Genomic DNA, 14,151 nt, shown 5'->3' with positions numbered 1-14,151 from the left:
AACATGCAGACAGCAGAAACTCTATTTATAGTATTTATAGTCAGGAATCATTTAAGCCTTGCATCACCGTACACACATACTGTATGTACACCTTGCTACTCTGAAATTAGGCCAGTGTGAACTTGACGAAGCCCTGCTGAGAGAGAGAGAGAGAGAGAGAGAGAGAGAGAGAGAGAGATGAGAATTGAGAGAAAGGCTATGGAGGGTGAAGATAGAAAAAAGAAAAAATTAGAGGGCAGATTCATCTTTGCTCCTGTACGATGACGCTCCGTAGCGGGGGTTATGAGGCTTGACTGCATACAGCTGCAGCCATTATGCTCATGAGAGCTTTATGTCATGCTCGTCGTCTCAGAGGAAGTGGCACAAACAGGGCTGGTATCATCTTATGTATGACTTTTAGAGGATTAGAAAACGATTTTTAAATTTTTTTTACTTCAAACAGAACATTTGCATTTCACACTGTTAGCTGTGAGATGCTGTATATGTGCGCGTGGTGTTGGGCTTGATGCAGCTGTCTCTGTCCGTGGTGCTGAAACACACAGCAATGGGTAGTTCAGTTAAATGAGGGGTGAGCCTGCTGCATGCAGTTCTACTGTGCATGCTGCCAGGACACAGCGAGGAGACGCTACCTAATCGAGCATAATGTTTAATATAGTGATGCTCTTGACATGCATATCATGCAACTCCACACACACACACACACACACACTGCTTCAGAGTTTTGGCTGAATGGCACACTGGCACACAGTGTGTATGATTTATGTCGCTGCAATTCTCAGTTTGAAGTCAACAAGAAATGAATCAGCTACAGCTTAGATGAGGTATTTGCTCATTTTGAAATATATACCAAACGTAAACTAGGTTATGGTGAATTGTGTGAAATGAAAACAGGCGATTTGAAAGCGAGCATCAACTAGAAATGTGTAGTAAGACAGTTTTCAGCGTTTTTCAGATTTAATAATTAACTGATTACTAATGAACGGATGTTTTTTTTTTTTTTTAATTGTTAGTTTTATATTGCATTTAAGCCAAGGTTGAAACCTATAAATACACGGGCATTAATCGCATATTCACTTTCAGTACCAGATTTCTTTGTTCTGGCTTTTATTTCAGTTCCAGAGCTTAAATCTTCACTCTCCCTGCCCAAACATTTTCTTTATTGGCTTTAGTCTATATCATCGATTGCATATTCATTATTGGGTATCACTGCCTTGCTGCACTGAATAGAACTCAGATCGTCTATGTATTGCTCTGTTTAAGTACAGGTTTTAGTGTTTCTGTTTTGCATATTTTTAAGACAAATGTATCCATCATGTGCACTAATCAGGAAGTATCAAAGCAAGGAGGTCAGATATTATTGTGTTTCGTGCATTATAAGTAATTTTAACAACCAATAACATATTAGGGGCCAGTAATACTCTATGCAATAAAACCAATAAGAATTAACTTGCCAATATTTTCATGAAATAAAGAAAAAAAAGATTAACACCATGATTGAGAAAGTTGCAGAGGTCGTCTCCGCAATGAATGAATACGACAACGATGCCACCCACTAGAACTGCACAAAACCTGCAAAAACTGTTTTCTTCCAAAGAAAAACAGCCATATTTATGTATTATTACATTATTGGTTGCAGTTATTAGATTATGAAAATATTGCTTTAATGCTACTTCAATCATGTAATAATGCATTACACTATGAGAAGGTCATTAAGCTCTGGGCCTCGTTACACTGAAAAGGTCAAAAAGCATTACATTGTTGGTTATTATATTATTGTCATTGTTATTATTATTATATTATTGGTTTTCACAGTAATTTTCCAATAAATAACTTTCTGTAATTAGGACAAGTATTCTATTTTCCTATATCCGATTTCCCCCCTTGAATTTTCCATTGTTGGTTTAGAAGAAAACGACATAGAAGCACAAGTTCTTACTCACCCGATAAGGGTTAACCTAACCCCAAATAGAGCCTAAAACACAATTTTCCACATCTAGACCTCTGTTCTGTGAAGGTGACACATGTCTTTGTGACTTAGTGTGCAACAAAGACAGAATCTCGCAAACACACAGACACACAAAAGGAATCTCAGGAAATGTTATTTCTGGTACATTGGCTAGTTTGTCATGTTGATGCAGGATGTCCTGTGTCAGGCAGCGGTGAAACGCTATCGCACTGATGATTTTTTTTTTTACTGACTATGCTGTTTAAGTACTGGCTCAAGTTCATGAGGAACTTGGACCAAAAAAAGTATCAGGAGTTATCTACAAGTTATCTACATGCAAAAAAAAAAAAAAAAAGCCAAAACAGATGAGAAGAGCCGACACAAGCTGAGAGGCACCTTGAAGTGTAAAAGCGGAGCAGCGTTCATATGCAGTATGCATCAGCCTTGTAAAGATGACTGAAAGTTTGCAGACATGCATACGACTTTGGAGCACAGCAGGAGAGCGCAAAGGCTTGGAAGACGCCTGCTCTAAGCCTACAAAGGAATAATCATTGTTTAATATAATATTGTTTCACTCAAGCGTCAGTTTTGTCGTAGGAAGAAGAGATGTCTTTGACTTCTTCTCACACTGAGACAACAGACACAGCATTTTTCCACAGCTGACACTGACATGACACTGAAAGGAGAGCACATGTGACCGATATCATGACGGTCCCAAGGGCCACAAGAAGTGAGCATGAACAATCCCAGTGCTATAGAAGGAGCTGCCCAGAATTTCACGGAGTTGTTCTGATTGTTAATCACATATGTGAAGCCGGGACAAACTGTAATGCAAGAGTTTGGAGATTCCCACAGAAATATAGAGCTGCAAAAACCGTTCTATTTAACGGAACACCCCAAAGCTTATTTTTTAATTACTATGTTTGATTACATAAAATATGACATAACAAAATGATGACGCACTGTACAAAGACATTTCTTCATTTTTATTCATAAAATATCTTTTTTCAAAGGGATTAATAAAAGAGGGCACACAACAGGGTCTAGTGGTTTGCATGTTCTCTCTGCCCATGTGTGGGCTTCCTCAGGGAACAACTGTCTCCTCCCACAGCCGAGACAGACACACATTTGAGGTTAAATTGGGGACAGGTGACAGTCTGTGTCTCTGTGTTTTTCAAGTTATAGATGGAAAAAGACAATAGATAGATGCAAATGGACAAAGAGAAACTGATCTAATGTGATGCTCGAAGTTGTGGGCAAAAAAAATCAATCTATAATCTCCATAAGTCAGAGGAGGACATGCATTGCACCTTTCAAGGCACCGAGTTTGAGCTCCACTAAAACTTCTGTACCATCACCTGATGTAATGCCGCCATCAACTTAGGATGCAGCCATGTGTTATAAGACCATTAAAACGGACACGACCCGAGTTCATTGAACACGTCCTTGGCAGGTCTGAGGCAGAACACATTTATGAGGTATAAACCTACAGTCCTTGACAAGAACATGGTTGGGGTCTAATTAAACAAAGACCTGGAGAGGTAAGAGGTGCATGTTAGCTCATGGTGATATCGAGAAATGCCATCAAACTAAAACTTAAACGACAGTACTACTCTATTAAACATGTATGGAAACCTCATTTTATATGGCAACCAGAGGATCACTGTGCTAGGGTCTTTTTAGGTTTTTCCTCACCAATTTTTCTGTTCTCTGCATCTGTGGTGTCATATTGGCAAAGTGGGCCTGCTGTGGCAGTTTGATTTCCCCAAACAACACTAATCGGACATCTGTAGAGGAGGATAAAGTCCAGATTGGCTGTAACCTTGCAGCAGTTGATAGGCCCAACTCCGGCCAACACTCACACGATTGGCTGATGAAGGGCAGCGGCTTTCTTTATGGTTGGCTAGTAGGGAGCCAGCAACAGCTCACTGAGGATAAAGTATCTGGCAACCCCCTGAAGATTGGGCGCAGCCCGCCAACAAACTGTCCAACGATTGGCTGTGGCGACACCGGAGTGAACTGATTGTCCTATCGGTGCCCACAGCGCGGGCTGTTCCGACAGTGCTGCCTGCTGGCTGGCTTTGCAACATGCAGCTATCAATAACACCTCCAGGGGGCATATGTCTGCGTGTGTGCGTGCCTGTGTGTGCAGAGAGAGAGAGAGTGAGAGAGAATGTATACCATCCATAACTTTTTCATTGGAGAGGTGTGCAGCTAAGCCCTGCCAGCAGGCTCTAACACCTCATTATTCTAAGCCAGGCAGGAAATGGGTTTCAGAGATCTCTCACTGAGCCACGCTCTAAGAAATGTGGACTACAGGTCTTCCAATATCAGCAGCACAGACCTGGGAATCGCCTCTTTGGCTCACTGCAGCACTTCAGCAAAAAAATTCACCAGCCGAACCCTGGGCGCATGGTTCGCTATCACAAAACATAAACTCTTACGGTCGTTTGCAAATTAATTTGGTTCTGAGAGTCTTTGTGTTTAATGAATTACATTTTTTTTTTCCACTGAGTCTTGTTAACTGAAGGGTGCTTATCCCATGTGATGGCAAATGCAGCACAGCGAAATGATGAGAAATAGCAGTGCCTAAAGCCTCATTAGAGGATTTTCTACATCTGGGTGAAAGACTCGAGTAAGTTAGCCTCTATGCAGAAAAGAGGGAGGAGGAGAAGAAGAAAATCAAGGGACAGAAAGAGGGGGGGAAATAAAGCTTAGACCAGGGGTTTGAAACAAAAAGGTTCACTGCAGCCATGACTTTGCAAGGTCTGGAAAAAGCAAGTAGATGAAAATAATATTTTAGATTGCACAATTCTTTCAAGAAATACCCTAGAAATTTTGAGAATGTAATAAATGTGTTAATTTCCCGACTATACTTTCACTATGAAGTGTTTTGAGTTGTCATGACAGATTTTCCTACACTAAAAGTTTAGGACTAGTTGACTCGTCCAAAACGGGAAAAAAGTCAGAGACCTTCAATAAAGTGGAAATAAATCTTGTAATATCGCCTCCTCCTGACTGGGGGTATTCACAGTGTCTCCAGGAAAATTATCGCATGTGTCATCAGGCGCAGGTTAATATGGAAAAACTACTTAAATACTCTAATTAAAATATGCCAGATTTCTTTGACACGACGCTTCCTTGTTTTCATTTTCTATCGAAAAGCACTGACAAACTTTCCCGGCTGAGGAGACGTGTCTTCAACTTCTCACCATGAGGCTATTGTGGCATCTTATTGTTGCTCCAACTCCATTTCGATGGGATGAGTGCAGCAGTGTTTGAAACAACGCCCGAGCTCAACGCGTTCACTCTTGAAAGATGTGCTGAAGTAGAGAAAATGCAAACTGATTTAATCCAAATCCACAGGCAATTTGAAGCAACAATGGCTTATAAGTGAAAATACTTACTTCATTAAATCAGTGTATTTTTGGTGGAAGAGAGTACAAGAGCACATCTGCATGTTTTATGCAAAAAAGACTGCGCCTATGTGTATCCACCCACAGTAAGCTGCTCACCACCACCACCTTATGAACTAAAAATACAAACGCAACCGTAATAAATTCTTATGTACCTAACAAATCTGCCTCCCAAGATTGTTTTAGAGATAAAACTCCAGTACGGTGGAAACTGAAACGTCAACCATGACCTCCTTTTAATACCAAATGCAACATGAGTAGATTTTTAAAAATGTCATTGATTCAATGATCAAATGCAACATAATTTTCTCAAATACTTTTTTCGGAAAAGGCAAATCTATTCAGCATCAAAGGGAGAAACATGGAAATGCTGCACCCAGTCTTCAATGTGGTGCAGGCAAACGTTGCCTGAGGTGTTCGTGGGTGTGACTGAAGTAAACCGTGACCAGTGAAACACACTTCATCTGCATGAAGCTGCTCAACGCAGGGCGTCCATACAGTTTGTATGTCCCGTACCGTAAAACCACAGTGCGGACTTCTGTAACCTCATGAAGAATTTGTGACATGCGACCACATGACAACAACTTCCAAACCACATTAGGATGCAGATTTAAAACTCTTTTTCAGAGTACTCTATAGTGATCCATCAAAACAACGGGTTCCATTTTCATGCTGGCATCTATCGGACATAATTTTTTGGTAGTGGCAGTAATCTCTGTCTTCATTGAGGTATCGGTAGTAATTATAGCTGAGGTAGTGGCTATGCTGACTACATCTCATCGGGGTAGCCTTAGTAGTAATTCTTAAGACAAACATCACACTCTAAACAAATGTCATGTAGCCTATATATCACAGGAATAGATGTTCTCGATATCAATTGTTTCAACTATGATGTCCACATTTTTCTTCTATTGAGAGCTGAGCTTTCAATTTCAGACTATTATCTAAATGTTCAAGAAGTTTGAACAGATTGTATTATCCGCACCAAAGTGCGAACAAAAATGGTTTCTATCAGTGGCTGTAGCCTAAAGGAAGGGAAATGGGCTTGCAACTACTTTTCTCACATCATCAGTTCTAGATGGGCGAGCTGGGACAACGTGGGTGGGCATAGTGAGTGAGTCACACTCTTCCCTCGCTCATAATCAGTTTTGATGTGCCCCTGAGCAAGGCACATACTGTACTGAGGAATTCAGTTGTTTTTTGGTTTTTTTTTTTTTTATTTCAAGATAAAAGTTCATAATCCCAGAGAGCAAAGGACACAAAAAACAAACTGCAACGGATCAAATTTGCTCGACCACCTTTTTAATCACACGGGGAAATAGAATATAGCTTTCTGATTCACACCATTACATTTTACCCCCTGTGCTAATTCTCTCAGCATAAAGACATTTTAGAGTATAAATTTCAAACGTCCCATAAAATACTTGACACCTCATCCATCAAATGCAATTATTCCCCCGAAAAGACTGTGCAACCGGACTGCCCCTGAATCAACTGCCTCACTATAGTATAACAGCTTTTAGAATCCACCATGTGTGATAGTCTGACGAGTCAGAAAGCTACTTTTAGATAGTGTTTTAATGTTTTTTTTTCCTTATGCCAATAAATCCATTACTGTGTGATGGAAGGTGCAAAATCATCACGCGCTAAATGAATGAGCCAGTTAAAAAAAAAAAAAAAAAACTCAATATATGCTGAAACTGAATAATTTCATGTAATATCGCATACAGCGTTCGAACGCAGGGAATGAAATAGTAACCCAAGGCACAAAACATCCCTCCGTTCATCTTTACACCTGCTTGATCTAATGCACCATCACAATTCCAGCGAACAATGGGGAGAAGGAGGGTATACCCTAACCAGACGGCTTACAAACGTATAGAAAATATAGCACCTGGTCTACTAACGGTTTCAAATGTTGAAGCTAATCTGCTTACTGGCAAAATAATCGCTTTAGTGTAATTGTCCTCATGAACATGCAGTACCAGGAAAGAAAAAACAAGGATTAGTATATTCTATTACAACACAAAGTGTGATTTATGTCTGAAAGTGTTAATGATTAGGTCAGTTTTCAATGTATCGGCGAGAGAGGTGTGAATTGGTTCATCCTTCAGCAGTAATTATGATGAGGCATTTCCTCAATGGTTCCGCACCACTGTTATTTGGAGATTTTATGAGATCATTTTGTCTCTTTTGTTCCTGTTCACTTTTTAAATGCTTATTGTGACTCGTTTGTTACACTGATTTTACCCACAGCTTTGTCTTTGTAAGCTCATGTTGCATATTGTGAATTTTTTTGTTTATTTGCCGCAACGCTCCGACATGTTTGTTAATTTCCTCCATCCTCCACACTTCATTTCATGTTTATAGGGGGTTCAGTGCTCCATCTAATCAGCCTATTGCAAACTCAAAGCAAATGAGGATAGAAACAATACAGTTTCCAGCACCAGCTCATGTATGAAGTCCCAAATGCAACCAAAACTGTTTTCGCTTGATGTCACTCATGTTTTTTTAATTGATCACCTATAAGATGAACGCAAAGTGAAAATGCAACCAATTTCTATATGCATGTCGCATGGAGGATCTTAGTAAATTCATTCTTTGGGACTATGGGAGGAACGACTTGCAGAAAATGAACATGGGTAAACATGAAATCTCTGCAACACCCAGCGACCTGTGCACAAAACAGTTTGAGGATTTTTTTGCATGCAGTGGTAACAAAAGGGCAAAATGAAGGGAGTGCCTGTGAGCGGGGTCAGACTACCAGGTGTGGGGGAAGAAGGAGAAAGGACTGCGTAAGAGCTAGAAGAGTCAGATAATGTGTTTCATCTCACAGGGCAACTATCATGGCAGCAGACGTCTCTGGCACCCACTCCCACTGACCACCAGCGTGGCAATTCTAAATGTTAAGCACATTGTTTAATAGTCCATTACGTAAATTGATATTGCTCATTGACTGTTGTCCTTGGCTGCCCACATAGTGTGAGGGAAAAAAGACAGAGATGTACTACAGCACTGTCCAGGGCTAATAGGGGGAGGCCATCGCCATCGTTCAGTGTTTCAGCAATAATGTGCCAAAAGTTCCCATCTGCTCCACTTCTTTCCAAGTCCACCTGACAGAAAAGTCCCGGTTGAATCAAAACAGATATTCAACCTCTGATGTCGGGCTGAACTCTATTTTTTGTCGGTATTTTGAGTTCATCCATCAGTCTTCTATACTGCTTTATCCAACTCAGGGTCTCGGGGTACTGGAGTTGATCCCAGCTGACTGTGGACACCTCACGACAGAAAACCACACAAAAACACACGCCTGACAGTGAATAAATAACTAAATATTCTCAAACACATTATTGCACTTTGGGAGAAAACCAGAGAACATGTAAACTCCACATACACACACACATACACACACACCTATTTACTATGTATATTCACCCATTAACCTTACAGCATGTGTTCAGACTTTGGGAGGAAACTAAAGAACCTTCAAACCAAATATTTAAACTTAATAAAAAAGACCCCCAGACCCAGAATTAAACCAGACACTTATTTCTGTGAGGCGAGTGTGCGACCCACCGCTCCCCCACCACCATCAGACACTATATCATTCTTATACATTGTAAACGGCTTGACCTATTCAGCCTAAAAAGCCTTTTACAGTATATTTCAATGATCAGTAGGTAAGAGCATATAGGCCTGCCAAATGCTACTCTGAATGTAACGTATGGCACTGGAGCGGAGCATTACATTTTTAGCCATCCACCCATGAAAAACCCTTTTATTCAGTCAGCAGGGCTGAAGCCTGGTGGCAAGACTTTATTTTTTATTTTTTTGTTCTTCTCACAAAATTTAGAAACTGGCTGTTAAACTCTGGGATGATCCATTTACTGCAGTATATATGTATAAAAAAAAGAGAAGAGTTATTTCTCCCAACCCTTGTGTATTACGTGCACGGTGTTACCGAACACGTAACGAAATCTGAAGGTGGGTTCCTACTGATGCGTGAAAATGCGGTAGAAATGAGATCACAGCTGAGGTTTAGGTCCACTGGACTCATATTTTACGGGGGAAAAAAAAGTCTGAAATAAAACCTAATGTTATAAAGCCATTTTTATTTCTATAGTTTTACTCTGTCGGATGATAGTTTCCTGGGATTTTTTTTTATTTTTCATAGTAGATCACTTAAATCTTATGTTCTGCTCTGCAAAAAGTAGCACAATTAATTTATTAGTTATTTGAACAAGAAACTACTAAATTACTATGTCTTGTATGTGTGTATATGCTTGGATTGTGTTGTGTTAACGGGACAAGAGATTTAACTATAAATTAAGAATTTAATAAAAATAATGTATTTGATTAACACATGACATACATGACAACAAAAGACAATAAATGCAGAATAAACAAGTTTTTACCAAGATGCGCTGCAGATCTAATTAGTTATCTACTGATGTCAAACATAAGCTGTGTACAAGGCTTTCTACTAACAGGCCAGTATTTAGATACTATGAGAGGAAGTCATATAAACTAAACAACTGAGATAAACCATTAACACACAGGCAGTAGCAGAGAGTGTGATAAGTGTAAAGCTAATGTTTATCTAGAGTTGCAAATACGCTTTAGAGGCGGGCTAAAACTACTGACAGTGCTTCAGAATAGCAGAGCTGAGACAGACAGCAGCTGTTCAACACCAGCAACTGTGTTATAAGTGTCATTATGGTAACGGTGTGAGCATGTTTTATAAAAAAAAAAAAAAAGTCTTTATGGTATTTTATAATACAATATTCCGAACACTTTTTTGTTTTTCCTGAAGCTTCTGTACTGTAAGTGTGGAGAGAAAAACATGTCATACTCTTGTGGGCCACACTAGACTGACACCCAATTGAGTAAGATCTACTCCTCTTTGCAGTGAAAAGGCGTTAGGAATAAAGCTCAAACAAATGGATGGGTCATACATCATTGAGCATTACTTGTGCCAGCCTGTGACTGGAACACAAATAGGATTACCTGTGCACCCGCGCGGATCTCCTCAATTGAATGGGCACAGAGACAGAGGCAACACAAACACACACACTAGCACAGGGATACACACTCGTGCCAGTTTGTAAATCACATATGGTAAAATTTTACAAATGTATAGGGTCCCATTGAAGTTGCAATAAAGCAAATTTAGATGCTAAGCATCTGCAGTTGATCTTGGTCCAACTCTCTCACACACACACACACACACACACACACACACACACACACACACACACACACACACACACACACACACACACACACACACACACACACACACACACACACACACACACACACACACACACACACACACACACACACACACACACACACACACGCGTACGCACATACACCGACATACACATGAGATGCAATTTTTGTTCCTCCATAATAAACGCCACATTACTGTGATGTACAGTGAAAAACTGCATTCTTTAAGGTTGGACTGATGGAATCTCTCGTGGAGTTGCCGGCCTTGACACGCGAAATCGGATGCTTAAGTCTTTTATGGTGCTGTGAATCCAGACAGCAGGCCCATTTTCCAGTAAACAGTCCACTGGAGCCAGATGATTTATTAGTGGAACATTCAATAAATCTGAATACTCATCAGTCTAAAAAAAACACTTTTTATTTTTTAGGATTTGGGGATTTGGAGGCTGATTTCAGTCCCTCACAGCCTGCTAGCTGAGGCCCTGGTGTTTGAAGCTCAAATGGTGAATAATTAATACAGGAATTTACCAGCAGTGACTAATTGAGCCATTATTGACACATGTTAACACAACAAAAGGTCACACCCATTATAAACCAAAAGGCTGGTTTGTGGGGAATTAAAGACTACATCTGTACTAGTAAAATTAAGTTTGTTGGCTGGAAGAAAAACATCAATGTGGGAAGTTATGCCACAAAACCTATTTATTTTTAGATTTTTCGAGGAAAAAAAGGGGGGGGATGGAGGGCAAAAATAAGATCTTGCGTCGAACTTTTTGCTATTGATGTGATTCTGTTTGTGAATCAATAAATGCAGCTGCAATTATCTATACAAGTTAAATATTATTATCTAATCAGTCTCGACTCTTCACAAACCTGGATTGTCTTATTCTGAAAATAAAATCTGAAGGCGAAAAAATATGTGTATTCAGTCCTATGTGGCAAAAGAGAAGTAAACAGCCACATTTATAAGCTGAAACCACTAAAAAACTGAAGAGGGTAACTAATGCAGATAAACTTGCTGTTTCATTGACTGTGTTGCTTTAATTTTAAGCTCCTCTTTAAAATTAAGCGAGCTTGGCAGTTTGTGCTGCTCCAACTTGAAGTCGCTGCCAGCAATCACGTAACAGGAGCCCAGCATTGTTGGGTTCAAATGCTGTATTTGTTATTTCTTGGATAAGACTTTGGGACAGGCCCAGGTCTCGTGGACAGACCCCCTGCTAGTTAAAGATGCCATGAGAAATCTGATGCGAGCGGAGACGACAGCGGCCTTTGGCCATTGTAATCCAACCCACAGAGAGATTATCCCCATGTGCAAACAGTGGGCCAGGGTGGGCAGGGTACTCCCATCATCTGTGTGTCTAAGACACCTCTGCCATTCATCTCTGCACACAGACACACCTCAAGTGCTGGTATATATGGCTCCCCCTGTGACTGAGATGTGCATCAGACCACTGAGAGAAAGGTGGAGTCTCTGGAGCAACTTTGGAAGAATCAGACTGTGAAAGGACCGGACAATGAGACTTTTTCTGGAGCTGCTGCTGTTGCTGCTGCTTCTTGGCCTCTGCAACGCTGATCATGGCAACAGAAGAAGTTTTTCCGATTTGGTCTCACCGGATCTTGGTTCTGGAGAAGGTGAGTCACTGTGGAGCTCCGTCCAGCGAGTTGAATATCTCAGGTGTTACACAGCTGTATGACTTCTGCATTTCTGGCATACCTCAGAGGTCTCAGATGATACAGAGGACATGACCACCACCATCCTCAGAATGAACAACGGTGAGTATAGAACTATAAATAACTACATCATCACCATTTTCTTTTCTTTTTTTTTTTAACAGCTCCTACATTGACAATTGAACGAAAAGCCTAACCTTCTATTCTTTTTCTAGGATCTAGTGATTTTCTCCTTGAAGGAGACTTGGTAATTCCAAAAACAAGATCTGCAAAGAAGTGTCTGACAAGACCAGAGAAATGTTTGTGGCCTCGACAGGGTATAAATGTGGCGATCCCTTATGTACTGAGTGACAGATATGGTGAGATTTCTATCCAATACAAACGTTAAACTATATAACTGCATGACAACATGTTTTTCTCTCCATTTGAGACGACCATATTGCTAATGTTTCTGCACTATTGTAGATTACAGTGAGAAGTCTGAGATCGTACGCGCCATGAAAGACTTGGAATCAGAAACGTGCCTTCGCTTTGTTCCACGCAGAAGCCAAAGAGCATACCTAAGCATTGAACCAAAACATGGGTGAGTGAGAATGTAAAGCACTTACAAGATATAAATATATTAAGTGGACTGTCCTAAAATGTATTTTTAACATTAATTTAAGTTTAAATTAGATGTAAATCTCAGTACATATCTTTGGGTAGATTGTATGTCTTTGACAGACTGGTGACTTGTATAAGGTCTCGCAAGTCTGTCAAATAAATCGTTTCCAGCTGACCGTGGCACATGACACGGCGGAAAACATCAAAGTCATCAAACATTGAAGCAAATGTCAAGTGGCTCTTTCACTGCTTTTATCCTCAGCTGTTCGTCAATAGTTGGTTACGTGGGAGGCAAGCAGACTGTGTCACTGCAGAAGCCCGGCTGTGTGACTTTTGGCATTATCCAGCATGAGCTGATGCATGCGCTGGGCTTCTACCACGAACACAATCGGAGCGACCGCGACCGGTACATTAGGATCAACTGGGACAACATCAAAGGATGTGAGAAAGTCGCCACAAATTCTGTAATCTATTATGACTGCTCCATTTTTCTTAATCTGTTATTTGTTCTGTGATTCATCACCAGATTATAGAAATAACTTCGAAAGACAGGACACAAACAATCTCGGCACTTCGTACGACTACTCGTCTGTGATGCACTATGGAAAGTAAGTCACACAAATCCTTAATCTGCATCAGCAAATATTGTATGCTATGGTTAGTGACTTAATATAATTATATACATCTACAGGACAGCCTTTGGAAAGGCTGGATCGGAATCAATGACTCCAATCCCAAACCCCAATGTTCCAATTGGCCAGAGGATGAGGGCCTCCACTCTGGACTTTCTCAGGATCAACAAGCTCTACTGCAGAGGTTACAGAGGATGAAAGTTCAACACTGTACGAGTGTGATTTTAGGGGTTGTACATGGATGTGACAACATACTAATAAAGTTATTAAAAAGATAAGTTATTGTGTGAGGTCCATTGCATGGCCTTGGTGAGAAAAGACTAAATGTCACACTAATGAATGCATCTGTAACAAATGTAAAAATACCAAGTCTAAACAGAGGCACTGTTCAGAAGAAAGGTTCAGAACAGAAAGTCTGAATATTTTTCCTCCAGGTCAATTGTGCTTTTAGCCCATGCTTAGCCTTCTTTTATTCTTCACTACAACAGTTTCCCAGACACTACGAACTATTTCTGCAGCGACGTTTCAATTTTCCACGGTACGAATACGGTAGTATTCTATTCTATTCCAATGGGAGTTTTTCTATGGTACGGTGCAGATATCCAATATGCCTGTATTTCTTAAACAAAAATCTGCCGATATAATTCAA

The 14,151-nt window shown here is 40.3% G+C and overlaps 2 protein-coding genes across 3 annotated transcripts in view; one reads left to right on the top strand and one right to left on the bottom strand.

The window, feature by feature from the left end:
- The window catches only part of LOC308126182 (MAM domain-containing glycosylphosphatidylinositol anchor protein 2), a 188,129-nt gene that overhangs the window by 133,557 nt on the left and 40,421 nt on the right, over positions 1 to 14,151 (bottom strand). The window lies entirely within an intron of this gene.
- On the top strand, positions 12,111 to 13,700 carry LOC308126547 (low choriolytic enzyme-like; the record flags this gene model as incomplete). The annotated part of the gene is made up of 7 exons (XM_080491048.1): positions 12,111 to 12,228; positions 12,316 to 12,369; positions 12,483 to 12,626; positions 12,733 to 12,850; positions 13,133 to 13,311; positions 13,397 to 13,478; positions 13,562 to 13,700. The coding sequence occupies 7 exons, from the start codon at positions 12,111 to 12,113 to the stop codon at positions 13,698 to 13,700; spliced, it is 834 nt and encodes a 277-aa protein (XP_080347174.1).

Source organism: Lipophrys pholis, assembly GCF_963383615.2.
Source record: "Lipophrys pholis genome assembly, chromosome: 21".
Classification (NCBI taxonomy): Eukaryota; Metazoa; Chordata; class Actinopteri; order Blenniiformes; family Blenniidae; genus Lipophrys; species Lipophrys pholis.
This window is presented reverse-complemented; position numbering and strand designations above follow the sequence as displayed.